This window comes from Antedon mediterranea, chromosome 4 (assembly GCF_964355755.1).
Source record: "Antedon mediterranea chromosome 4, ecAntMedi1.1, whole genome shotgun sequence".
Classification (NCBI taxonomy): domain Eukaryota; kingdom Metazoa; phylum Echinodermata; class Crinoidea; order Comatulida; family Antedonidae; genus Antedon; species Antedon mediterranea.
This window is the reverse complement of record NC_092673.1, coordinates 5,802,166-5,829,645: the sequence shown is the minus strand read 5'-3', so window position 1 is coordinate 5,829,645 and position 27,480 is coordinate 5,802,166. Positions and strand designations below refer to the sequence as shown.

Genomic DNA, 27,480 nt, shown 5'->3' with positions numbered 1-27,480 from the left:
ACGAGGCCAGTGGGGTTCGTGTGGACCAGACTTGTTTTTTAAAAACACAAACATACAAAAAAGAACTTGTTAAAAATAAAAGAATAATTTCTCCAATTACATTGACACCCGAAAGTTGTTAAATTGAAAGTACGTACGTACATACAAAAAATGAATAAATTAGCATCGGGCACGTCGCAAAGTATAATTAAAAACAAGTTTGAAGATAAGCCTCTTTAGTTTTATTAGAAGATACTACCTGTAAATTCACCTGTACTATAAATAGAAATTCAGCAAGCACGTTCGCTACTCCGCCGTGATCTGTTTTGATCTTTTGCCAAGTTTGCTACACGGCGGTAAACAACAAAGGTGTCGGTAGCCGTTTGTTTGTAAGTAAATGTAGTTGTCAATGAATGTTCATTTCCACTACATTCTGAGACATATATATAAATTGACAGACTGCAGCGTACAATTAGCCTGCAGTCAACAATACCGTGCACAGATATATATGTAGATAATTATGTTTCTGAACATGCTCAGAATGAATTTCTGACTGTTTGGATTGCTTGTGCATTATGAGAAGGTATATCTTCATTTCCCATGTCCGTAAAATTGGGCCAAAATTCCGTAATAATTACGGACGTTCCTAACTTTGAAATAACAGTGTTAAAATTGCTTCTTTCTGCAAATTTCGATATTTTCTTTTCTGGAGTGTAGTTTAATGAAAATTGTGGTTTTACTGACTTCTTTAGAATTTATTTCAAAATAATTTTTATCTAAATTGTTTTTATCCTATAACCGGCGGAAAAAATATGCGTTATACAATCGGTATTGCTGTTTTCTACTGTAGCCCGATATAGAGTGTAATCTCCGGCAGTGATCTAGAGGTTCACCATGGGTGCTTGTGCCGCAAATGCTCGGTACCGACAGCCCTGGATTCTTGGGCAACCCCATTAAAATGGTCCTGTGACCGCCCCTGGCTGCCTGTATGGTTTCTTTGTTTGAATATATATACCTTCAATAATTTAAAGCCTAAACATCAATAAAGCTTTTAGTGTGACAATTATTCCTGAAAAAAACTTCTCAGCCATAAAATTACACAAACCTTCTTTTTTGAAGTGTTAATTGAATAGTAATAACTTTTTCACGCAAACATGTTAAATGGACAGTAATATAAATTTATCTTAGGCCTCCTCAAAATCAGTGTTATAATTTGAATTTTCATAAAGAAACTGAAGTGCTGGTAGTTTGTATTACGGTACTGTACTTTCTCATTTATTAATTAGGTAATCTTAAAAATTTGCTATTGTACAAAATCGTCTTTATCCTCGTTTTAGTTCATTCTGTACAGATTTTTGTGTTGACTGATTATCTAAAAAAATCTCAATTTTCAAATTTTGGCTGAGAGGCTCAAAATCAATTTCTAATCAAATCATCAGTCACCCACACATTTTTGTGCAAGTATGTTTTTACAGTTGATTTTGTTCTTCATAGCCTACGTGATAAATTGCTTTCATTTCCATGAACTCTAAATGTCAAATAACGACACAGTGCACATGAAACTGGAATAATCGCCCGTTCTCCAATGTCATGACATATAGGTTTACTATATCTTATACACTTCAGTTGAAACAATTTTAATTCAAACTCAACTAACTGACACCTTTATTTTTCTTTTTTGTTCAAATTCGTTTTCAAATAATTTAAGCTGTGTTACCTTCTTTCTTTTATTTACAGACACCGATTTCAAAATGTATAAATTTGTAATTAAAATTACAGTTCGATTCATTTGGAGGCCTATTTTATATAATATTAAAGCTATTCAAACTTAGTGTTTATTGAATAAGTTTCATTGATAAGACATATATAATGGATTTTTTTTATGGCAAATTGTTTATATTTATAAAAAAAAGTCATTAAATTTTATTTAAAATAAAAATAAATAAAATATTTTAATATTTATATTTAAAATAAAAATTAGTTAGGAAATGGCTAGCTATAAACTTATGTCATAAGAATATTTTGAAAAAAATTTGCACTGCAGTGAAAATTGTTTTCAACTAACCTTGCTGTAGTACAAATGTTCAGTATTTACATGAAATGATAATTATATCAACTCAACCAGTTGTAATTCCTCTTATTCTAAATTGCCAAATGGACAAAAAAATAAAATGTACGGTAGTGTAGGGGAAGCAATTGGAAATGTCATCAAAGTTTTCAGTATCACATGATTCAAAGAAAATGTCTCATGCGTGAAGAATGCACATGCATTGAGTAAAACAAACTTTTGTGTTAAATAATAAAAGCTTTCAAGCAAGGTTAATATAACAACAATAATAAGTAAGAGGAACTAAAATATAATTTGGCCTACTCTTGATCTTTAATAAAAGTCAATTGCATTAAAACCAGCAAGTTAATTTAATAATTACGAATTAGTAATCCGTTTAAACAAATTAGGAATTTGTTTAAACAAATTAATAATTTGTTTAAACGGATTACTAATTTGTTTGAACGAATTAGTAATTCGTTTAAACAAATTACTAATCCGTTTGGACGGATTCCTAATTCGTTTGAACAGATTATTAATCTGTTTAAACAAATTAGTAATTCGTTTGAACGGATTAGTAATCTGTTCAAACAAATTATTAATCCGTTCAAACCAATTGCAACATATACAACAAGTGCCATTTAAAGTATATGTTGTAATTCGTTTGAACGGATTACTAATCCGTTCAAACGAATCGTTCAAACAGATTAGTAATCCGTTTAAAAACAATTATTAATTCGTTTAAACGGATTACTAATTCGTTTGAACGAATTAGTAATTCGTTTGAACGGATTACTAATTCGTTTGAACGAATTACTAATTCGTTAGAACGGATTACGTTCAAAAAACATATACTTAAAATGGCATTAATGGGCTTTCGTAGAAAACTCTAAACCAAAGAACTAATTTAAACCCGGATGATGTTATTGTTCTTTTAGAATTTATTTGCACAACAACATATTTCAGCTTCAGAGGACAAATTTATCGTCAGATATTTGGTGCTGCAATGGGCAGCCCTGTTAGTGCAATCCTGGCCAATCTGTTATGGAATGGCTAGAGATGTAAGCCATCACTACATCACCTCTTGATGGTAAGCCGAAGCTGTGGTGTCGCTACGTCGATGATGTGTCAGAGATAATTAAAAAAGACAGTACACAAAAACTTACTAATCACCTCAACTCCATCGATCCAACAGGCAACATCAAGTTCACGTTTGGGAAGAAGACAAATTAATCGTCAGGAAAGAAGATGGGTCACTGAAATTACTGGTGTACAGGAAAAAGACACATACTGACCAGTACCTGAACTTCCAATCTCAACACCCACTACATCAAAAGCTAGGGGTCATCAGAACGCTCATGGATACAATGGAGAACGGAGTTACAGAGGAAGGCAGATAAGAAAGAAGAAGAACTTAAGATCAGGAATGCACTCATGAAATGTGGATACCCTAAGTGGTCACTGGACAGAGTCAAACAACAAATAAAAAATAAACAACCAAAGCAAAGGAAGAAGAACAAAGAGTCGGAGACACCATCTAAGGGTATGGTTGTTTTACTTAATGTCGAAGGAGTGGCAGAACAAGCTCAAAGTATTTTTAAGAAATATGGTATTTCCACCGCCATGCGTCCAACAAACACTCTTAAAAGCATTCTAGTCCACCCCAAAGACAAAAGGACATTACTCAAACAAGTGACATTGTGTACGACATTCCTTGCAAAAGTTGCAAGAAATCGTATATTGGGAAAACAGGTCGACAGTTTGGTGTAAGACTGAAAGAACACCAAAAAGACACGAAAAAGGTCTCCGATCGCAAATACACCCGGGCAGCTAGAAAGGAATCAACATCCGAAATCCACAAATCCGCCATCACAGACCATGCAGCGCAAGAAAACCACATCATCGATTGGAAGATGGCAAAAATTCTTGATAAAGACTCTAACCCATCCAAGCGTAGAATCAAAGAGGCAATCCAAATCATAAAGCAAAGCAATCAACCACGACGAAGGGGCTGTATTTCTCGATCACGTATACACATCATTGCTACGAAAAAGTATGATTTCCAGGAAGTAGCAGTGGACCGGATCACTTGTGATCAAGACATCAGCCAAGATGGCGAAAGCTAAAGAATGTGAGTAATTTCTTTACTGGATTTGTCAAACAAAATGATTATCTACAATCCTACAAAATGGACTTATTCACGGATGTTGTCAATTTTTGTGAAAAAAATATGTACTCTACTCGCTGATAATTCTTGAATTTTCACAATGCAAAGATGTTTTCACCTTTTTTATACACATGATTGTCACTTTTCAACTTTACATTTAACTTATGGCGACTACCAACATTTTTCAAACATGTCTATAACACGGCCCGACTCTAGAAACATAGTAATCTTGTTTAATTTAGCAGTTTCGGCATTTTTTGGTTGAAGCTCAGGGGAGTGGATGAATTGGGGTATTTTGAAAATGCTGGTTAAAAATCTAGTGAATTCTAAGCAAATTTCCATTCAATCGTCAAAATAGATATTTTTTAATAAATACAGGTATATATTGTTATTTTATAATTAATTTTACATTGCTGTTTTTATTCAATATTTGTATTTTTATATGGTGAATTTAATACTGTAGTTTTTGTGTTTACCAGTAATTATGTTTTACCTATACCATGATAGGCCCATCTCGAAAAAGAAGCAACTCCCCCTCTCCCACTTTCTCCATTTTGAAATCAAGCCCACTGGGCTTCTTTTGAAGATATTATGGGCTTCTTCTTAAGACTTTATAACCCTTAAACATCTCAACAACCAAGCCTCATATATTTATTTTACAAGTTTTTGTTTTCCAATGGTCCTTTGATTGCACCTTGTATCTTATTTTCTGCTCCTTGGCAAATTGGGAACGTTTCAAAATTCCTATTATTATACAGTAGTTTAGTTGGTTAGTTTACTGTTGCTTCAATCTATTTTCTTAGCTGCATTAGTATTTTCCAGCTACTTAAATAATAGGGCTAGATTTAGATATTTTACAGAAAATCAGTTTTTATAATTTATTCTTAACTTATATAATATAGTTGTATAACATTATTTCAAATTAATGAATAGGCGCATCTGTTTGAGATCAAAGGTTCCATGTCTTTTGATGACAGGAGCGCGAACCGCCCACAATGTTACGAGTGTTACATGCTTCAGAAGCTATACGAGTGGTGTTTCATTCACAAGCTATCTGCTTCTTTAAAAAAATGGCTAAATTCAACAACTTGCAATCAAAATTACCGACAAAAAATCATAATGTACCCAAGTGGTATTGTGATTGTAAAGGAAGGAGAAGGCGAATATGATATTATCGTCATGCAGCATTCAGTGGTTTCATCCCGATTACATTGGAGTACAACAAGAACCAGACTGGATATGTAGACACTGTAGTACTGCTAGGCCTAATAATAGTAGTACTACTACTAGGCCTAGTAGTTAAAAAATCATAAACGGTAAATTGCATCTACTCTCAAAACGATCTCTAAAGTAGTAGAGTTAGTGGCGTATCGCAACTATACACAGCCAGCCAATCCAAGGTCAGGGATAGCAGTTTTAATTTCCGGAGGTTTCAGGAACAATATGATAATAAAAATTGCATAATATTTTACTAATATTACCAATAAAGTGAACTTTTTGTAGACTGATTTGATGAAATTAAAACTAATTGTTCAGCAATATCTTCTTGTTGTCAATTAATCCTCGACGCAGACATGTCAATAGAACAATCAGAATGTGCATATGATTTCTACATGTGTACGTTTTGTTGTTGATCCTGATAAAAAAAATGTAACAGTTGATTCGCAGCATTCTATGAGGGCCGTGTTTAGAGACATGGAGTTCAAAGAGCGTTTTTGTTTGATTGGCAGCAGTGCTTTAGTATTATAGGCAAGTGCATTGGAAAATAGTTTCATGTCACCGTCGATACGTATCTATCTATTCAATAATCCATGGTTGAACAAAGTTTTTTGGTAAAACTTTATATAATGTATTTCATTTAAGATCAGTATACCAAATTCGTAATGTAATATTAATTATATAGTATAATGCTTCAATTGATCATACAGATAATTTCTTCAAAATGATTGAATGAAATAAATTTACCAGCTCAAAAATACAGTTTTAGTATGAAAAAGAAGAGAAAGATTTGGTCATTTTTCTCACAATATACGACCTATAACAGGGGCGGTTGCAGAACTATTTTTTTTGCCCACGAGTCCAGGACCGTAGATAATGAGTTTTTGCGCCACATTCTTATTTATTTTATTATGGACATGAGATGAATATAAATAGGGTACTACGGAATTACTTAAATTATGGGGAATCTCCGGCAAAATTCAATAATTATGGACAAATCATCAACGACAGGGTTTTCTGCGAACACAGTGTGTAGTGCCAAAAAATCATGACGCACACACCCAATATCCACACCAAAAAATTCACCGGCTGTAAATTGTGAGCGGTATTGTAATGCTGGTTAATTTTACGCTGCAGTCTGTCAATTTATATATACCGTAGGCTCTTCCTAAACTATAAAGTTAATGGTTATATATGATAAAATGGGATCTAAATTTTAATTTAGTGACAGAAAAAAACATTTAGCATGAAATTAAGGGTGTTGCCCGGGCAACTGGGGCAACCCTCCTGCGTCCACGCCTGCATCACCCCCTGTATAAACTAACAATTAAGCAACACTCTGCACATGACAAGTGAACTCACAGTTGCTTATTTTGAGTTTTGAATGTTGACTGGCCATATAATTTATCACCATCACTAACTTCATTTTAGGTAGTTTTCCAGAGGATACTTCAAGAACATGCAAAACTCTAGCAAAATTACATTTAGTATATTTAAAGTTGTTTTCAACTAACCTTTTTTCTTAAGTTGCTGTGGACTGCTTTGGTATAAAAACGATCAATTCCACATGAAATGATATTGAATACAGCAGTTTTTTTTTCTTACTCTAAATTACAAAATGACAGGCAAACCAACATGTAGTGACAGATTTGGATTTCATTCAGATCTAAAATATTAAGCTGTTTACAGTATATATAAAGTCCCATGAAGAATGTACATCGATTTAAACAAAAACTTTTGTTTTGGATGAATAGAATCTGGCAAGAAAACTCAACAATAGAAAGTATGAGGACCTATTAAAATATAATAATTGGCCTGCAGCCATTGGTTGTAGATTTTCTAATAGTAACAAACGTTTTTGTTGGTTATTTGAATGTGTGCCAAACAAATTAAAACAAACAATTGTAAATATGAGGAACTTGTAAAAAAAAGGAAAGCCTAATGATATTCTATAAAGTTTATTGTGTTATTACTCGCTTCGCTCACGTACCATCTAGGTCGTGCCCACAAATAGACATTCTCGAATACACAGTCATTTCAGCATAAAAAAACTGGCGATTTTAAATGTACATACCGCAGGACTATAGTACATTGTTGTTTACAGAAATGAATAAATAGACACGATGATTTATGCAGTCAACTAAAATTAGCACCCTGGGAATTACTTCCGAAAGAGAAACCAAATTGTTTATTTTTTGACTCATTTAAACAAACCCAATTTGTGTTTTGTATGTAACATTACATTGGAGTTGGATAGCCGAGTGGTTAGGACACTTGACTGTCGTACAGATAGACCCGGGTTCAATGCCCGACAACTCCCAGTTCACTCAGCTGTAAAATGAGTACCTGGTTGAAAATACTAGGGAGAAAAAAGGCGGCGTGGAAAGGAACTGGCCACCCTACCACATAATGCCGAGGCTTAGTACAATGAGCTCCTAACAGCTCATTCCCCTACGTTCAGAGAACATGGGACTCACCTTTACCTTTTATGTAACATTAAGGTTGAGGGAAGGTACAAAGAGAGTTATTTTTAAATATATTCTTTATCACTCAGCAACAAAATATTTTTTTTCATGTTTTATAGGCCTATAAATAATTTACCACTAAATGCGGAAAAATATGTACGATTTAATACATGCAGTCCTCAGAGATTTCACGGCACACGTGAGAAAATTCTTCCGCAGTGTGTTGATTCACGTCAACCAATCAAAGGGCGAGAATCTGAAATCGTTCAACTGTGAGCCCTCATAGACTCTTTTTTCTATCAAGCAGCATGGACCTATAAATTAGTTTACAAAATTCCAAAACTGTCCCATAGATATATAGCTTTCGCGTTGATATAGCTTCTTATTGATTATGTCCTCTTGGAATATAGCTGCCTAGAGGCGTGGCACGAAAATAGCTAGTACAGTATGAGAAATTCTGCTTTAGTGATTCATAATACACAGTTTATGGCACTAAAATCAGTAGTTGTAGATTCTAATAATAATACCAAGTAGGCCTGCTGTTTGTTGACTTTATATAAAATATACGAAAATGTGAGACTTATAATATTGTTAATGTCAGTTTACTTAGCACTTCCAATAAATGCATAATTTGATTTATTGCAAACAATCCGAGACACAACATACATCATCAATGTGATTTTATACAAACTGTTAATAGCCTATCGACTTTTACTTCTTTACAATGATTATGATTCCGCTAATTTTTTATATAACTTTGAATCGTTTAACCAAGTAAGAATGTATTGAAGTTATTTTGTTTTCCTATGTAAATTGTTCTGTCTCTGTTTGAAAATCTGTAAATATAATTAACTGATGTTATCTCTTTCATTGGTGCATGGTATGTTATTTTGGCACATCAATCTTACATTTTGATAATAAATGGCATAATGGCTATGAACGATCACCTGTTACCATGTGGCCGCAAAACTTAGGAGGCTGCAAAACTTAGGAGGCTGCAAAACTTAGGAGGCTGCAAAACTTAGGAGGCTGCAAAACTTAGGAGGCTGCAAAACTTAGGAGGCTGCAAAACTTAGGAGGCTGCAAAACTTAGGAGGCTGCAAAACTTAGGAGGCTGCAAAACTTAGGAGGCTGCAAAACTTAGGAGGCTGCAAAACTTAGGAGGCCCCAGAGCATGAGCAGCCCCAATGCAACTACCAAGCATTTAGAGGCCCCTGCGTTTCACTATTGTTGATATTACTATACCTGGTAATAACCTTTAAAAATGCTACTTTTGTGTAGAGTGAACCCTAGATCTAACAATAACAAATGCCTTGCTGAATGAACAACAAACAAACAATACAAGCATTTGACTCTGATTTTCTAAAGTTAATGTCATCACTTAATGACTTTCTATTCTGGTAAAGATTTCCGAAAGCTGCATTTTTGTTTAGGACTTCTTGGTTCAGATGAAATTGGGTATTTTAAGAATGCTGATTATATTCTGGCAAATCAATATATATTAAATCATAAAAATGACACCTTAATAAATAGATATACAGTATATTAATGTAATTTTATGTTGTTGTTTCAAGTTTGTTTTCTGTTTTATGCTCAATAATATTAAAATAAATGTAGAAGGAAATTGTTTTGCTTTGGCTTTAGAAATTGAGCCCTCTATGTATACTATACCAAATAAATATACCCCATAAATTAACAATAAATGTTGTCTTTTTATTTTATTAGCTACTTAAACACCATAGCTTTAGCTATTTTCAATATTTTATCTCTTTTTTAATTTATTTTATTAATTGTTTTATATTTCTTTTCATGTGTTATACATAATGTATATGTATTGTTGAGGTTCTCATAAGACAAGGCCCTCATAAGACAAGCCTTGCTTCTATTGAAAGCCCTAGTTATTATAATTATAACTGAATAAAATGTGTAAGAATGGAAACTGGCATGAAAAATTTAAAAATTCATAGTTTTTAGCAGGGTGGTTTAGGAAAGTTTTGTATCTTCTACGTACAGTAAGTGGGTTCTCAGTGCAGGAAACCTTTTTTATTTATTTGATGCATTTCTCACAAGCCCCTTTCTCACAGATGTGCCTGCAATATACCGGTATGATGCTGGCGCCATGCCGGTATCGTTACCGGCATATACCCATTCTCATCGGACTATCGTGCCGGAAATATAACCGGAATATACCGGCTTTCTGTGAGAAAGGAGTCGGGCATATTCGGCCAATAAAAAGTCTCTGACAAAATAATTATTGAGGGCGTCCTTTATTGTTATTATTTTTGTCTAGCGATATATGGCGGCGAATTATAAGTCACATATTATTATCTTCCTTTATAGCATATTTATGCAATACATGCTATGTACAGTATATTGTGCATATATTATACAGGTACAGCAATTAATTAGCCGTCATCAGCAATCTTTAAAACACCTTAGAAGGCTGTACAATTTACAAGGCAAGGCGACGAAGGGTCAGGCACCAACAAACAAATAGCTATATGAATGGCTTATGTCTATAGATTATGCTACAAATTTCTTCTTGTCCCCTTATTTTAAGCAGCTCTCTTATCTCATTATCCCTCCAGTTCGACATTATTATTGTTAGGCCTAATTGAATTGAATCGGCTCCAAAGTGATACACTTGACCGCGCAAGGTGTCAAATCAAAGCCTCGACGGGGAATTAAATATAACCCCGGAATATAACGGCGTTACGTTCTCACAGAATGCCCGTCTGGCATTGCGGGGAATATCCCTAGAATATAACTAGGTCTAAAGCAGGTCATGTCGATGCCGGCATGATGCCGGTATGATGCCAAGACGGCCCGTTCTCACAGAAAACCATACCGGCATGGTAATGGTATATTCCCGCAATATTCCTGGCACACAGCTCTGTGAGAAAGGGGCTACAGAGATACATTTCACAATCGGATCAATAATATTGGTTGATTATTACAAATTGAACAGATTTCTGGTTTTTCAGTTTCAATCTTCTCAAAATATTCAACTTATTGTTTCATTGCACTTCAAATGCATCATCATTTTTTAGTTTGTACGTCTGACGATATTTTTGACATTGTATCTTGCCATGTCGTCTGATCAAATCAAATCAGGCAGTTAAAACAGTAATTATGAAGACACTTTGGTGTCTTTTGATTTGTGAATCTTTGTTGACAGATTGAACACTGCAGATGTTTTTTATCAACAAACTTTAATACTAGCAAACATCTATAAAACATAATGCATTAAATAATATTTGTTTTTTTTGGTGGAGTAATACAGTAGCAAAGTTATTTTTTAAATAACATTAAAAATAAAATTTGAATTTAAATACCTTTTCTAAACTTAAATTATTATATATCTTTGTTTCAGAGTAAAGTGGTTCTAATGATTCAGTATTAATTGTTGTAGCTTGTCTGTCAGTTTGCTCTAAAGATGTAAAAAGTAAAACTAAAATTTGTTTAAATAATTTATATCATCTATATGATATGGAATTTTAAATAGAGTATTACTTATCATTTTGAAACGTTCATGAACTGAAAATTATTTCTCAGCAATTTAGTTTGAAAACAAATGTTTGTGTTATAAATGAATCTGATCATGCAGGAACTACTGTAGGCCTTAATAATAGAACTTATCATGCAAACTTGCTATATAAACAAAAATAAGTATGAAGTGCCAAATAGTACATAGAAGTTCAACAGGTCATTGTTGCACTGTAATACTTAATGTTAATACTGTGCAAATAATATCAATTACAATAGTACATCAAATGATATAAATTCTATTCTAACTGCTATTTTATTTGTTTTGTGTAACTTCATACTCCATTTTCCTACCTTTATACATTTTTCTTGTCAATAGATTCAGTGGTCATGACCATCTTTAACAGTACAACTTTATAAAAATTTAAACAAACAAGTAAAAATCAAATATAACATCCATCCCACAAGCTTAACTTTGGCCTTTGCATTAACAGTTGATTTACTCTCCTACATTTGATATTGTACCTGCTCTCATAATCGACTTATAATGTACTTTTCTGTTACAAAAGTTCTGTTACAGTATTTGTTATAATAATACTGCTTTAGTATAGCGACCTATATACTGGAAGACACCATAGTCATACCATATAGATTAACCAATCACGAGCCACCTTACTGATATCACTTTGTACAGTTCAGTTACAGACTTCTTACAATAAAGACTATCCTTATTATACTTGAGAGTTTCTTCATTTATTATCGATATATATAACATAACATGGTGACCCCGACCTCAGTTTTCTATCAGAAAAGGAGGTAAATACATGCAGAAACAACAGAGCGGACTTTTGTGAAATTTCTATACCATAGGATTCACTGGGAGCTTTGTTACCTTCAGAATTGTTAATTGGACAAGATACCTGAAATTGGAAATACGTCACATATTACTTGGGAGTACAGTAAACAAAAACAAAAAACTGTGAGTATTCATTTTCATAAGAAGAGGATTATTGTAATACAACTTGAAGCAAAACCAACAGTACCTAGCATAGGATAATATATACTATCTACAAGTTAAGAAAGGAGTAAGACACTCCCAACTCATACTGTACTAAAGTTGATTGATCACCAACAACTTGCTGTCAACAAGGAATTCCATTCTACTTTGTTTTGACCTAGAAAAAACAAACCAGTCAAATAAGGCATCAATCATGGCTGAAGCAGAGCCTACAAATTAACCTGTAATAGCCCCTTTAGGACTCCAGGGGGTAACGATGCCCAAAGTGGAATTTGACTCACCAAGTGTACTTCAACAATTTAAACACTTCAAGGAAACAGTTGAAATGGCCTTTGCAGGGCCCCTATCCACAATACAAGAAGAGCAAAAAGTTAGCTATGTCATGTTGTGGATGGGAGAAAAGGCAATGAAAATCCGACGTAGATGGTCTCTTACTGAGCAAGAGAAAAACAACCTCCCGAAACACTGGGAAAAATTTGAAGCGTTTATTCAACCAAAAACAAATTTTAATCTAGCCCGCTGGAACTTTCGAAGCCTTAAACAAAAACAAAAGGAAAGCATAGATGCGTATGTTGCTCGCGTTGAAATCCTATTAAAGGAGTGTGAATACCCCGATGAGCAACACGACCAGCACATTCTTGAAGCAATCAAATTCGGCACAAACTCTGAAGATGTACAGAAAAAGCTCTTCCGTCAAGCGAAGACTTACACACATAGCGACGCTATCAAGTACATTCAGTCCAAAGAAGCGGCCGATAAACAATTTAACGAATTGCAAAGAGTTTCAAAAACTGGCACCACTGTTGAAGAAATAAAACAAAACACCAACTATGGTAAACGCCACAGTCAATTAAAACTGATCAAAAACTGCTCCAACTGCGGTACAGATCATCCGTCCAGACAATGTCCCGCATTTGGAAAAGAATGTAAAAATTGCGGCAAGAGCAATCACTGGGCGAGGAAGTGTAGAGCAAAACAATTCAACAAAACGACCCAGGATCAAAAGCGCCCAAACAAAGGGAAACAGTATCGTCGCACGCAGGAGATTACAATAGAAGACTCGGATGACCCAACAAATTACGGGTTCGAAGAAGTCACCATCCAACGATATCGATGGCAAAGACACCCAACTTGCCACAATAAAACTCTCCACACCGAATGGACAAATGCTCCTTCGAGGCAAAGTCGATACAGGTGCGCAAGCCAACCTTATCAATTATAAAACCTATACACAGTTGTTTGGGAAACAGTAGAGAGTTTACGAAACACGACGGAGAGGGACGACGACGGATTACCAGTGCGCGCTGATGCGTGAAAAGCTGGTTGTCGTCCACTTTAAAAAGTTCGTTTACGATACGCGATGGGACGACGACGTCGCGTCACGCTCGGCTTAATATGTTTGTAAACAATCATCATGGCTTTCGTACAAGATGCATTAAATATCGCACTTTATGAAGATATAATTGACCCTGAGGAATATTTGCTTTTATATAATCTTAATAAAACAAATAATTTAAATGTTCAGTACAATGATTACAATAAATTTAATCTGGAATCTTACAATGACGACGAATGTAATGCGTTTTTCAGGTAAGTCCGGGGATAAGTCACCCACAAGCCAATCATTCATCATATTACTAAGACTTAGTTAGGCAGTAGGGTAGGCTTTAGAGAAAGTAGTATTGTCTGGCATAATTATGAGCTAATCTTTTTGGCTAATTTATTGTCACCAAGTTGATTTAATAAATTGTTGGTCTGTCTATAATACAGTATTTTTAATATTATTATAGGCCTAGGCCTATTCATGATTTATAGCCAATATAGGCTACTTATTTATACTACTAGGGCTAGGCTAGGTATTCAACTTAGTTTAGTTACAACACATGCTTTCAATTTTATTTAAAGATTTCGAAAAGAAGACATTTATCGACTGCAGAGAGCTCTACAGATAGAGGATGATGTTAAATGTGTTAACGGTCTTAAAGTTACTGGCATCGAAACTTTGTGCATTTGCTGAAAAGGTTTGCATATCCATGCAGGTACATTGATATGGTGCCAATGTTTGCCAGGCCCATTCCCCAACTCTGCATGATAACGAATATGGCTCTGAATTACATATATAACGGATTCGAGCATCTGTTTAGCAATTGTTTTCGACAGCCTTGGCTATCACCTGGCAATATGGAACGTTTTGCTGCTGCAATCTATGATTCTGGTGCTGCGATTGACAATTGTTGGGGGTTCGTGGATGGGACGGTGCGTCCAATTTGTAGGCCTGGTGAACACCAAAGAATTGTATATAATGGCCATAAGCGTGTACATTCATTAAAATTTCAGTCAAATGGACTAATCGCAAACCTGTTCGGACCAATAGAGGGATGTCGCCATGATGCCTTCATGTTAAGAGAATCCAACTTATTACAACAGTTAGAACGTTATGCCGTACGGCTAAATGGAGATCCTCTCTGCATTTATGGAGACCCGGCTTATCCCCTTCGTGTCCATTTACAGGCTCCTTTTAAAGGAAACTTGACACAAGGTCAACAGGATTTTAACAGATCCATGAGCCAGGCTAGGGTGTCTGTTGAATGGCTATTTAGAGATATCATAGAAAATTGGAAATTTGTGGACTTCAAGAAAACCCAAAAAATAGGCTTAAGTGCAATTGGGAAGATCTATGTAGTTTGTTGTCTGTTAACAAATGCTCACACGTGTCTTTATGGCAACATTACATCCAAAACCTTTAAATTAGATCCGCCTGCCCTTGAGGAATATTTCCGATAAATTATACAGGCAATACAAGTAATTATAAAATAAATCATTTTACACCTTTTTAAAAGTTAATAATTTTAATACAGTAATACATTGGATCATATTTATACAATCAGATTGATATACATAAGTTAGGTATACTGTAAAGTCTCAGGGCAATTTTATTTATAGTAGAACTGTAAATGAACTCAACTGTTTAAACTTTATATTGAACATTAAAATATATTAATGTTACTACAGAATACATAAGCATATTTACTTTAAAAGTTGTTGATATTGCATTGTTTTTAATATTGCACAATTATTATTGTACCGTGTGTAATACAGTGTATTCATTTTGTTAAAATATATTATGAACTCAACTGTTTAAACTTTATATTGAACATTAAAATATATTAATGTTACTACAGAATACATAAGCATGTTTACTTTAAAAGTTGTTGATATTGCATTGTTTTTAATATTGCACAATTATTAATTACCTTATACAGTATATACACTTTAAAGGACTCAGCAAGTAATCTTTTAATGGTTTTAAGTTAGATGGGAGACCACCTTTATCAAAAACAGAGAGGGCTATAGAAGAAACCTAAAAATACAATTTCTTATCCCTATTTATATGCCTAGTGTGTAAACATTATTGACATAATTTCATTAAACATCCACATACAGTACAACTCTTATTAACAATTTTTTCAATCTTCTATCAACTAAAAGTCGTAGTTAGTCATGCCTCGGGTCACATTATATGGTCACCGTACAGGTAGGCTACTACATCAGTACTTATATGAATGGATGACTAGTCGGTGACAATAACGCTAGTTGGTCATACCCAGTACCGTTTTGATTTTACGATCATTCGGGAAACCACCTCACGACCTCTTCACCTGCAGCTCGTGCTGTGGCTGCATCACCACTCTCTGATCTTATGTTTAAGGCATTTTACTCCTGACTTAGCAAATCTTCTATTGCAGCTTCTGTTTCTGATAATGCTGATGGAGCGATACCAGACCCTCTTATCTCATTATTCAATTTTGCCCTCAACTTGTCCTTTAATAGATTCCATCTATCCCTTACATTTCTTCCATCTAAGTTAAAGTCGAAAGATGGTGAAAGATTGCCTGCAATGTCTTTCCATACTTTTCCGTGTTGCTGCCTTCTTTCTCTGTACTGGAAAGGATCCAATGTATCATTTCCTTCACTAACTGGTCATCCTTTTCTGGAGACCACTTCTTAGTTGGAGATATTTTTTTTGCTAAAATAGGATAAAAAATGTATGTATAATATCAATCAATAACACTACAGAATAAAACTATTCTGTCATTGATGTTGTTATAGCTCAGTATATTATAGGCTAGGCCTCAAACCAAATCTAGGTAAACCAATGTAGACAGGTCTGGATGAAAAATGACTGGTATGACCTAGCTAGTCTCTAGAAGTAGGATGGGTTGCGCCAAAAGCTAAATTTGTGTGTCTTGCTCGAGCCTACTAGCATATAGTTAGTACTATACTACTAACTAGGCCTAGCCTAGGCTAGGGCCAGTAGTAGGCAACCTAGGTAGGTGGCCTACCATTAGAGGCTAGGCCTAGTCTAATGCTAGCCAGGCTAAACATTCAACTTGGATTGCCACAAAAATATATAGGCCTAGCCTAGGCTAGGCCTACCTATATTTAAAAAAAAACAATTAGGCCTAGGCCTAGCTAACCTAGCTAGGCCTATTATAGGCCTGGCCTACCTACACAGCGTGGCAATATGAATAGGAGGTAAAAAAATAGAGGGCCTTCCCAGCCTAGTTAGTGACTTAGTATATGTAGGAGGACTAGGCATAGAATAGGCCGTAGTTTAGTTAGGCCTAGTAGTAGCCTAAGCTTAGATAGTAATAGCTATTAGGCCTAGTCTAGGTGCGCCAACCTGCGGCCTATTCTTTCTAGCCTACTTTTTTAGGCAGCAAATGGCACTTTATTTTAAGTGATAATTTTATCTATTATTAAATTAGGTCATAAATCAGAAATCGATGCAAACATTATTTAGGATCCCATTATTTAATTGATGATCATTTTAAATATAAACATAACCAAATATACATACTTTGGGCAGCTAATTGAGAAGTCATTGTTTGTATTTTTTTTTCGTGCACTGTGAACTGCAAAACAGCAATTTTGCAGTTGTCTGCTACTAGACGACAACTGGTGAAATTACTTACGCAGGCGCAGTGTCGCCAGTGGGCGTGGCTATCACTGTCAATCACTCGTTGTCTGAGCTCCCGTCGTGTTTCGTAAACTCTCTAGTACACGATCAAGAAAACCAACATAATCCTAACTGGATATGGAGGTAGAAAATTTCAGAACCATGGTGAGATAACGGTTGACACAGAACATAATAGTCACATCGTGAACAAAACTAAATTCCACGTGTCAAGCTATGGGAATAACCTATTTGGACTGAAACTTTGCAAAGCACTGGGAATTGTTAGAATTTTATGCGACGATCAATGCATCGATTGCAATGGACACTTTGATGTTTGCGAGGTGTCGGAAAGAAAAACAGACAAAAAAGAGGAAGTAATCCAACAACACAAAGACATCTTCACAGGCATAGGATGTATGAAAACACCCTATAAAATTAAACTATCAAATGAAGCTACACCTGTGGTGAATCCCGTCCGCAAAATGCCGGATGTACTCAAAATACCTCTAAGAAAAGAGCTGGACAGACTGTTAGACTTGGACATTATCAGACAGATGGACGAGCCAACAGAATGGGTAAATTCCATAGTCTTAGTTACAAAACCATATAAAACACTAAGAATCTGTCTTGACCCAAGAAACCTAAATAAATACATTCAGCGACCTCATCACTACACACAAACCCTCGACGAGGTACTTCCTAGATTAAGTGGATGTCAACATTTCAGTACATTTGATGTACGTAGTGGCTATTGGAATATCCCGCTACATGAAGACAGTCAAGCACTGACGACATTTAACACTATATATGGAAGATTCTGCTTTAAGCGACTAGCATTTGGACTTTCAAGTTCACAAGATCTCTTCCAAAGAGAAATGGATGCACTCTTCCAAAATATTCCAAATGTGTATTGCATCGCAGACGATTTATTGGTAGCAGCCGAAACAAGACAAGAACATGACAAAGCAGTCACAGACATATTTAGAACCTGTCGAACAAGCGGCATCAAGCTAAATTCTGAAAAGTGTCGTTACCTACAAGATAGTGTAAAATTCTTTGGACATATGTTATCCAAAGAGGGCATGCGGCCTGACCCATCAAAGGTTAAGGCAATAAGCAAATTGAAAGCCCCAACCGACAGACAAGAACTGATGTCATTACTAGGACTCATAAATTACTTGTCAAAATTCTTAAAGCTAGCTCCACTTACCGATCCAATCAGAAGGCTTCTCCAGAAAGACACAGTCTTCAAGTGGACAAACACACACGACGATGCACTAACAAAAATAAAAAAGAGAATCCAAGACGCCCCAACACTTGCGTATTTCGATAGCAAAGAGGAGATAACGATCCAATGTGACGCATCTCAAAAGGGACTTGGAGCCGTACTGATGCAAAATGACCGACCAGTACACTATGCATCAAAGTCACTAACAAATGCTGAATCAAATTATAGCAACATCGAGAGGGAACTACTCGCAGTGGTATGGTCTGTGAAATATTTTAGAACATATGTGTTTGGGAAACACTTCACAATACATACAGACCACCAACCACTGGAAAGCATCCAAAAGAAAGACCTCTCTAAAATGCCAACGCGTCTACAAAGACTAATGCTACAACTACAAGGATATAATGGCAAGATAAAATACGTACCAGGAAAACAAGTACCTATAGCAGACTGTCTATCCAGATGCATCGAGACCAAAGGTGAACCCTTCACTTATCCTGACATGAATGTACAAGTCCATGAAGTCACAAACATGGCACCTTTTGTCATCGACAATATCAGAGAGAAAACTAAAACAGACACTGTCCTACAAGCACTCATCCCATATATAGTAGAGGGATGGCCAACGCAAAAGAACCAATGCAACGAATTCACGCACGCCTACTGGCAGCATCGATCAGAACTGGCCATATATGATGGAATTGTCATCAAAGGACAAAGAATCGTTATCCCAACATCCATGAGAAAGAAACTCCTTGGAATACTGCATAAGCAGCACCAAGGAATAGAGAAGACCCGCCTCTGTGCGAGACAGAGCTTATATTGGCCTGGATTGAACGCTGATATAGAGCAAATGATAACGGATTGTGACCTCTGTCAGACATACCAGAGAAATCAAAAGAAGCCACCAATAATCCCAATACACGCCAACACGCCAATGCAGCGTATCGGAATCGACTTGTTCGAAATCCAGAACCAAAACTTTCTCATATGTGTCGACTATTACACGGCATACGTCTGGGTTGATAAGCTGAGCAGCACAAATAGCAAGGCAGTATACACAAAACTAGATAAAACATTTTCAATGTTCGGATATCCAGAGACAATGATGTCTGACAATGGGCCACAGCTAGTGAGCAGTGAGTTTGAAGAATATTGCAGACAACATGAAATAATTCATACCACAAGCGCACCATACCACCAATCCGGAAATGGCAGAGCAGAAAGAAACATTGCCACTGTAAAACAACTTCTAAAAAAGAGCACACTTACAGACATGAACGAGATACTATGCGTTCTTAGAGACACACCGATTTCAACAGACATCCCGTCCCCATTCACACTAATGTTCGGACACCGGAATATCAAAACCAACCTACCTGCCATAAATAACACACCAAATTCCGTAGCAAAACAATACGGAGAAAACCTTAAAAAAAGAACAGCCGCATACGAAGGACAACCTACGGACACAAGTACATCAATCTACATCGGACAACCATGTAGATTCCAAACGAAACCAAATTCGACATGGACACCAGCTACCGTAATCACCCAACACTCACCAAGAAAATATACCGTTCAAACAGCATCCGGATCACAATATACAAGAGACAGAATAAATATCAAACCAGATAAACCGAAACCAGTACCACCAGCCACACAAGAAAACAACAAACCACAATTATCTGAAAATCCACCACCGCCACAAAACGTAGAGACACCAAGACAAGAACTAACTACTAGTATCAACAAGGATCAAGAACCCCTAACGGAAACAAGAAAATTACCACCATTAGCGATACACGACAGACCAAAACGGATTTGCAAGCAACCACCAAAACTAAGAGATTGAACATTATGAACAATGATATATAGAGGACATTTAAAAAAAATATAGAAATTAGAATATAGAAGAGAATTAATAGCATGCTTAAAGTTAATAAAATAAATATCTATAGCATTGTAAACATCGTAACGCAACGATAGATAAACCCCTCATCCAAACAAACTTTAAATAATCCTAGGAGGGAGATGTTATAATAATACTGCTTTAGTATAGCGACCTATATACTGTATAAAGTAATAAGACACCATAGTCATACGATATAGATTAACCAATCACGAGCCACCTTACTGATATCACTTTGTACAGTTCAGTTACAGACTTCTTACAATAAAGACTATCCTTATTATACTTGAGAGTTTCTTCATTTATTATCGATATATATAACATAACAGTATTTAATAAGGAAACAGATAATACTGAGCAAACATTTTGAATATTTTAATTAAATATAAATTAAACTAACCTCTAATTGGCCAAACGTTTTGTACAAACTCTTCTGTATAAGCCCTCATGTGCACGTTCCTTTGCAAGCCCTTTAGTGGTTTAGGAAGCCTTTATATAACAACATTTTAGAAACATGCTATATTGTATGATGAGAATTGTGTCTATAATAGTATAATTAGCATTTACATTGTATTATAATGATTTTTTTATTTTTTCTGCTTGAAAATTTTAAATCTCTATTGAATCAAAACAAAAATGCAAGATATACTATACAGCAGTAGTATAAGTGTTTATTTCGTAATTCAAACAGCCACCTAGTTAATACAAACAAATGTAGGTTAATTTGTAGAATTATTGTGTTAAGAAATGGATTACACTAATAATACAGTATAACTTCTTTTTTTCGCGCCATGGCTTTAGCCAGCTAAAACCCCAGAGGACATAATCAATAGCGAAAGCTATATATCGAAGGCTGACAGTTTTAATATTTTGTAAACTTGACTAATTGATAGGTCCAAGCTGCTGGACCCAAAAAACGTCTGGGAAAAAAGAGTCTATGAGGGCTCACGGTTAAACGATTTTGGATTCTCACCCTTTGATTGGTTGACGCAAATCAACAGACTGCGGAAGAATTTTATCACATGTGTGCCGTTGTCTCTGAGGACTACTGCCTATCTAACACACAAAGTCCATACAATTGCCAACTGAGGGTGCAATTTATTTACTCGTTCGTGGCTAAAAACGATTGTTTTGAACCCTATATATTTCGAAAACTACAAGTCAGATTTTCATATTTCTTTCTTTAATTTTAATATTGATACAAAATATTAGCAGACATTATATCCTATTTATTAACTTCTAATGTTGCATCGTATGGTTATGTTGTTTCGCTAGGTAGTAGGCCTATATACTAGTTGTATGTGTGTGGGCCGGGAGTTAATGCTCCTACCCTGGAATATGTACATTTATACTTCGTCGGGAACTTCCTCTTACATTCGCATTGAACTAAAAATTTTATCAAATTTGAAACCATTTCGACTTAAAATCATGTCATACGAGCATGTTGAATTAGACAATTCGTGCGCATTTTGATGAAAAAGTCAATTCCATTTCCCCCCTTTTTTTATATTGTCTAGGTCAATCAATTATCTTTCGCCTGATTTACCATTTAAAAAATTGTTAATGACGTCATCATGATCAAAAGCGTGAAACACTGGAGTCACTTATTTTCATCATTACAGTAAATTTCAATATGCTATAGCTCCTCAAGATAAAAAGTGTTATTCATGATTAAAACATTTTCTGAAAGCTGTTGAATTTTAGATAAAAATTCATGTAAAAATGTTGTGCATCAGATTTTTGTGATGTCATCATATGGCCAGTTGAATTATAAAAGTCGTATTTTCATATTTTGCGTGATAGTTCATGACATTTAAAATAGCGCGCATCCATATTCTACGTACCGTATTGTTCCTAATAAACGCCCCGCCCGAATAAACGCCCCCTTCATTTTTTTTTTCATTTTCTAATTAACACACCTTAGTGCGCAATCTATATAAACAGAGGATTCTCACGTTTAGAATTGGTTTTCAGCCCAGAAAGTCACATTTTTCAGCGGCTGTGATAACGATGTACGCTAACAGCGTGACAAGCGCGTAGGGTAATTCGCGCATGTAGGACACTGGACGTTTTTTTTTAATTCGCGAAACATACATCGCTGGGTTGGCATTTATCAATATTTGCTTATATTTTTGCTTAAGCTGAAATATTTAAGAAGTGCTTAAGCAAATAACTTAATCTTATTTATCAAACCGTCTTAGCAATGTCTTAGCAGAAAAATTGTCTTAGGTAAATTTTACTTTGCACATGCGCAAAATTAAACTCTAGAGGGCAGCAAATTATGTCTTAAGACGAAAAATTCTTGCTTACGCATGCGTATTAGCTTTTTTCTCTTAGCGATGGCGGCGCTATAACATTTTATCTCCGTATTTTCACTCCCAACAAGAGAGGGCGTATTCTGGCTACTATTGTTTTTATTACTTGAAATAGAGAAAGAGCACAACAGTCGGAAATACATAAGAAAATCATTCGCTCGAAACTTAAATCAAATCAACATTTATTTATTTTTATCATTGACAGCGACCCTTGGCAGCCGATACAGTTTTCTAAAAGCTAGTCAATTGGGTCGTACCTATCCCGAAAATATTAGTTTTGCTCGTCCAATTTCTAGGCCATCTTTATGAAGATCGATATCATTATTTTAGCGTCCGTAGTACAGCGTAAAACGCACTAGCGTAGCCTTTCCGAATGTTCAATGTTCCGGCCTAGCGCGCTCGCGTTGTCAAAAAAGAATGTTTCTGTTGCAGAAATGAGATAAGACGAAATTTTTCATCTTAAGGCAGGGTGTTGTTCGTCTTAGATTTAAGACAAAATTAAGCAAATTTTTTTGCTAAGATATATTGATAAATCTGGCCCCAGGTCTTTAAAAACCAGGAAAACAACGGGGATCAGACAATCGCATGTTTTAATTATTCACACAACACGGAATTGATACAAGGCGTCTGGTTCATGAAGACCTTTTGAGTTGTTAGAACTTTTCATCAAGTTGAGGGCGGATGTTGGTCTCATATAGGGCCTTAGCTCTATTTATGATTTTTACATTTCACCCCTAACAAACTCCCCCATTTTTTAAAAATGCAATGCCCCGGGGGTGTTTATTAGGAACAATACTGTATCCAGATTTCTTCAACACATTAATATGTTGTTGCTCAGATAATTCCCTTCCAAAATTGCTATCTACATGTTTCATTTTGATGACGTCATGTTAAAAATTTATATATACTTAGACATGACACAAATAAAGGGCACACTAACATTTTATTTTCTTCAGGTCATAATGGCATAATCTTTTTCTGTGTGCAATATTCTAGCGTATAACATGCACAAGGTGTTTGCGCGGCGGATAACCTAACTTGTTAGTCGGGTGAAGCTATTGTTAGTTGAAAGGTGGGTTACATAACCTTTACACCAAACTCGCATACACATGCTTGTAGTGAAATTAGCCTAAATCACACACAGCATTAAGACACACACTTTCCGGTGACTACATCTGATGTAGAAGAATTTTACAGTAGGCGGAGGTATGCACTCTCGGAGTGGCTTTCTAGTTTTAGATGAATTTGATTATTATACAACTACTATATGTATAAAGTATAGTCAATTATTATATGTCTTCTTTGTATTTGATCATTATATTTACTTTAAACAACTGATTGAATTAGCATATTCTAATATTAGTGTTAACTTCTTTTGATGTTATTCCAACATTACAAAACAATTACTAATTAAAACTTTTATAAAAGTATATTTTACAAGAAAATTAGATAAAATTATTTATTAAGTTTTATATTTATAAGTATATTAACCAAAATTCTAAATTTGTACATTTAAATGATTTTAAAAAGTAATCTGTATAATTTACTGTATTAAAATACAGTAAATTATACAGATTACTTTTTTTTAGGAATCAAATTAAAAGTGAAAAATACTTGTCATTGTTTGTACACTTGCTTTAACAAAGGAAGATCATGGATAATGTTGCTTTCTTAAATGTTTAAAAATGATTGTGTAAAATATATTGTACATTAGTTTTATTAAACTAAAAAAAAGTTACTTTCAATATTAAAAACAGCACATAAGATTTTATTAATTAAGATACACTCCATCAGCTGTGCAATGGTGTGTACAATTATTCCCATGCTCAACACATGAACCAGGGCAAGAACTGATTTCCCTGATGGAATGGTTATTTTATTCATAATATTGCTTTCCCAAGTCAATTTTTGGTTTGTTCACAAACTACAAAACAAACCCTCCCCCCGCCCCACACCTCCTTTTTCTTTAAGGCTACATCGGACTTTGGTTCAAGAGGTATGTGACTGTTGCCTCTTTTAATTTATTAAACATAGATTATAAATTATTTTGATGTATAAATTGCAGGTTGAGTATTGATTTGTTCCCATGTTTTACAGTTATTTTAATAATTGAATATTTTAACATTTTGTGCTCCATGGTTTGCCACTGCAACTCTTCGTGGTCTGTTAGAGATTACAGCAATCCCTACTGGATAATTCAACCCATCATCTTCCTTATCTATTCGTTTAATAAATTTACCATTTTGATCAAATAGTTGTAGTTTATTCATACTAGATACTATTATATTGTCATCCATATCTATAGTTAACCCATAAGGAGTCCATACTTTACCATCTTCTTTACCAGAGCCTACAAGGATCTTTCTCAGCTTGCCATTAACATCAAATATTTGTAATCTGTTATTTGCCTTATCAGCAACAATCAAATGACCATCTTTAGTTACAGCAACATCTTCTGGTTCTTTCATTTGACCTGCTTTACTTCCTTCAGAATCTATCTTGCCCAGTAGGCTACCATCATCAATATTGAATTTAAACACACAGTGACATTTACGATCTGCTACATATAAGATCCTGGTTTCTTGGTTTACTATTACTCCCAGTGGAAGTTTTAATACTCCTTTACCAAAGGTTTGGATTGCCTGATATTGATTATCACACATTACAACACAGATATTTACTCTATCAGTATACACCATGTGACCATTTCCTATATGATGCATGTAAGGAGCACTCACATTTTGTGGTAATTGTAATCTAGAAACAAAACAACCTGATTGATCAAATTTTATTAACTCTCTACTGTAGCCTGACACTAACATACATCTATCCGTATCTAATACTACATTAGTCACATTATTTTTATTTTTATCATGTTCTTTATACTCTGATATATTATCTATGGTATGTACATGTCCAAGAGGTTGCACCTTGATACTCACTGGTGAACATATGACATGTGACATAACTCCATCAGTGATATCCATCTGCCAATCTCCTTCCAGGTTGCATCTACCTGTTATTGTGTACTTTTCCTTTCTGTTTACTTGTAAAGTGGCTGATTTCGCACCTAATTTGTGGGTTAGGGTAACTTTTAATTGACCAACATCACTCTCTGCTAGACTAGATACTTTCACACTAAATGGCTGTCCTTTTGTGACTGAAATGTTCTCATCTTTTTTATTAACCTTAACATTAATAAGTTTATTAACCTGGTGAACACCACCAACAGTTATAAGTTTACCAACACCTTCGTGATTTATCAACTCTGCCAACTTTGGAGATGGAATAAACTTTGGTGTAATTCTTGTTTTAGTAAATGATTTATCCAATTCATCTGCTGCGACTTCATTCCCAACTGCAGTGATAGTTGTCTGATATAATGCAAGATTTTCTGTTTCTGTTGGTTTATTCATCATTTTATTGATTGAGCTCATCAATGAGTTTACTTGTGTCAGCTTTGATTCAATATTTTCAACATGAATATTAATAACTTTACTTTGTTCTTCATAAATCTGTGTAAGATTTTCCATCATTACCTTAGATTCCTCCTTTACTTTTCTGATAATTGTACACTCATGAATTTCAATCACTGTCCTGCTTAACTTCAAACTAGATTCTAACTCTGTTCTATTTTTAGTGATAACATCTAATCTTTCCTTTAGTTTTTCTCTAACATTTTCAGCTATCTCCATAGTTTCAGTAACAGTTAAATTAATGTAATTCAGAGCTGTCTGCATTGGAATCACCTCATGTTTATTTCTGTAACAACAAACAATATGTTTGCAATCTTCACATGCAGTAAGGTTACAAATTAGGCAGTAATCCTCCAGTTTTTTATCAACATGATTTTTGCATTTTAGTGAATCTTGACTATCTTCCTCTATATTAGTATCCAGTGTGTACAGAGAATGGTTCTTCAGTGCAGGAAACTTCTTATGCTGTTGGATGCATTGCCAACACAAATACATCTCACATTCAGAACAATGGTGTTTCGGTTGATTATTACAACTTGAACAGATTTCTGGTTGTTCAGATTCAATCTTGTCAACACATTCAACTAGATTACTTAGTGTTTCATTTGACTTCATGCTTTTCAACTCATCAATTTTTATATCATGCATCTGACGGCATTTTGGACATTGTATCTTGCCATGTTTTTTCATCAAATCTTGCAGACATCTTAGACAGTAAATATGATCGCACTCAAGTTCCTTTGGATCTGTGAATTTTTGTAGACAGATTGGACATTCCAGATCTCTTTTGTCAAAAACCTTCAATACTGTTTTAGCAGACATCTGTAAAACAGAATACAGTATTTTTTTAAATTTTCTGTTTAGAGGAAAATATGTTTTTTTCCAAAAAGAAAGGAGCATTACCGGATAACCCACATATAACATACCCCTATTGGTGAAAAAATAAAAGTTTAAAAAAGTTTTAAAATATAGGTAAATAAATGAGTTATTTTGAGGTTCTACCTTGTTTTGGCAACAACAACATTCTTTAAAGAGTATCTGCACCTCTCATTTTAATTCAATTATATTTTACATATGTTTATATTTGTTAAAATTATATATTTTCTTTCTAGAATTAAGAAAAGGTTAACACATTGCTTTTACATTTTAAAAATAAGATACTAAATAATTTTTTCTGATGGTAACATGATCATTTTAACAATATTT

The 27,480-nt window shown here is 34.7% G+C and overlaps 1 protein-coding gene and 1 pseudogene across 1 annotated transcript; one reads left to right on the top strand and one right to left on the bottom strand.

The window, feature by feature from the left end:
• Nucleotides 1-13,794: 13,794 nt before the first annotated feature.
• Nucleotides 13,795-15,399, top strand: LOC140046713 (uncharacterized; annotated as a pseudogene).
• Nucleotides 15,400-24,900: 9,501 nt separating this feature from the next.
• Nucleotides 24,901-27,096, bottom strand: LOC140046712 (tripartite motif-containing protein 2-like). The gene has a single exon (XM_072091416.1). It carries the CDS (start codon nt 27,094-27,096, stop codon nt 24,901-24,903), a length of 2,196 nt encoding a protein of 731 aa, XP_071947517.1.
• Between the last annotated feature and the right edge of the window lie 384 nt (nt 27,097-27,480).

Coding starts and splice junctions, on each gene's coding strand:
- LOC140046712 (XM_072091416.1), bottom strand. CDS start 27,096: ATGTCTGCTAAAACAGTATTGAAGGTTTTTGACAAAAGAGATCTGGAA.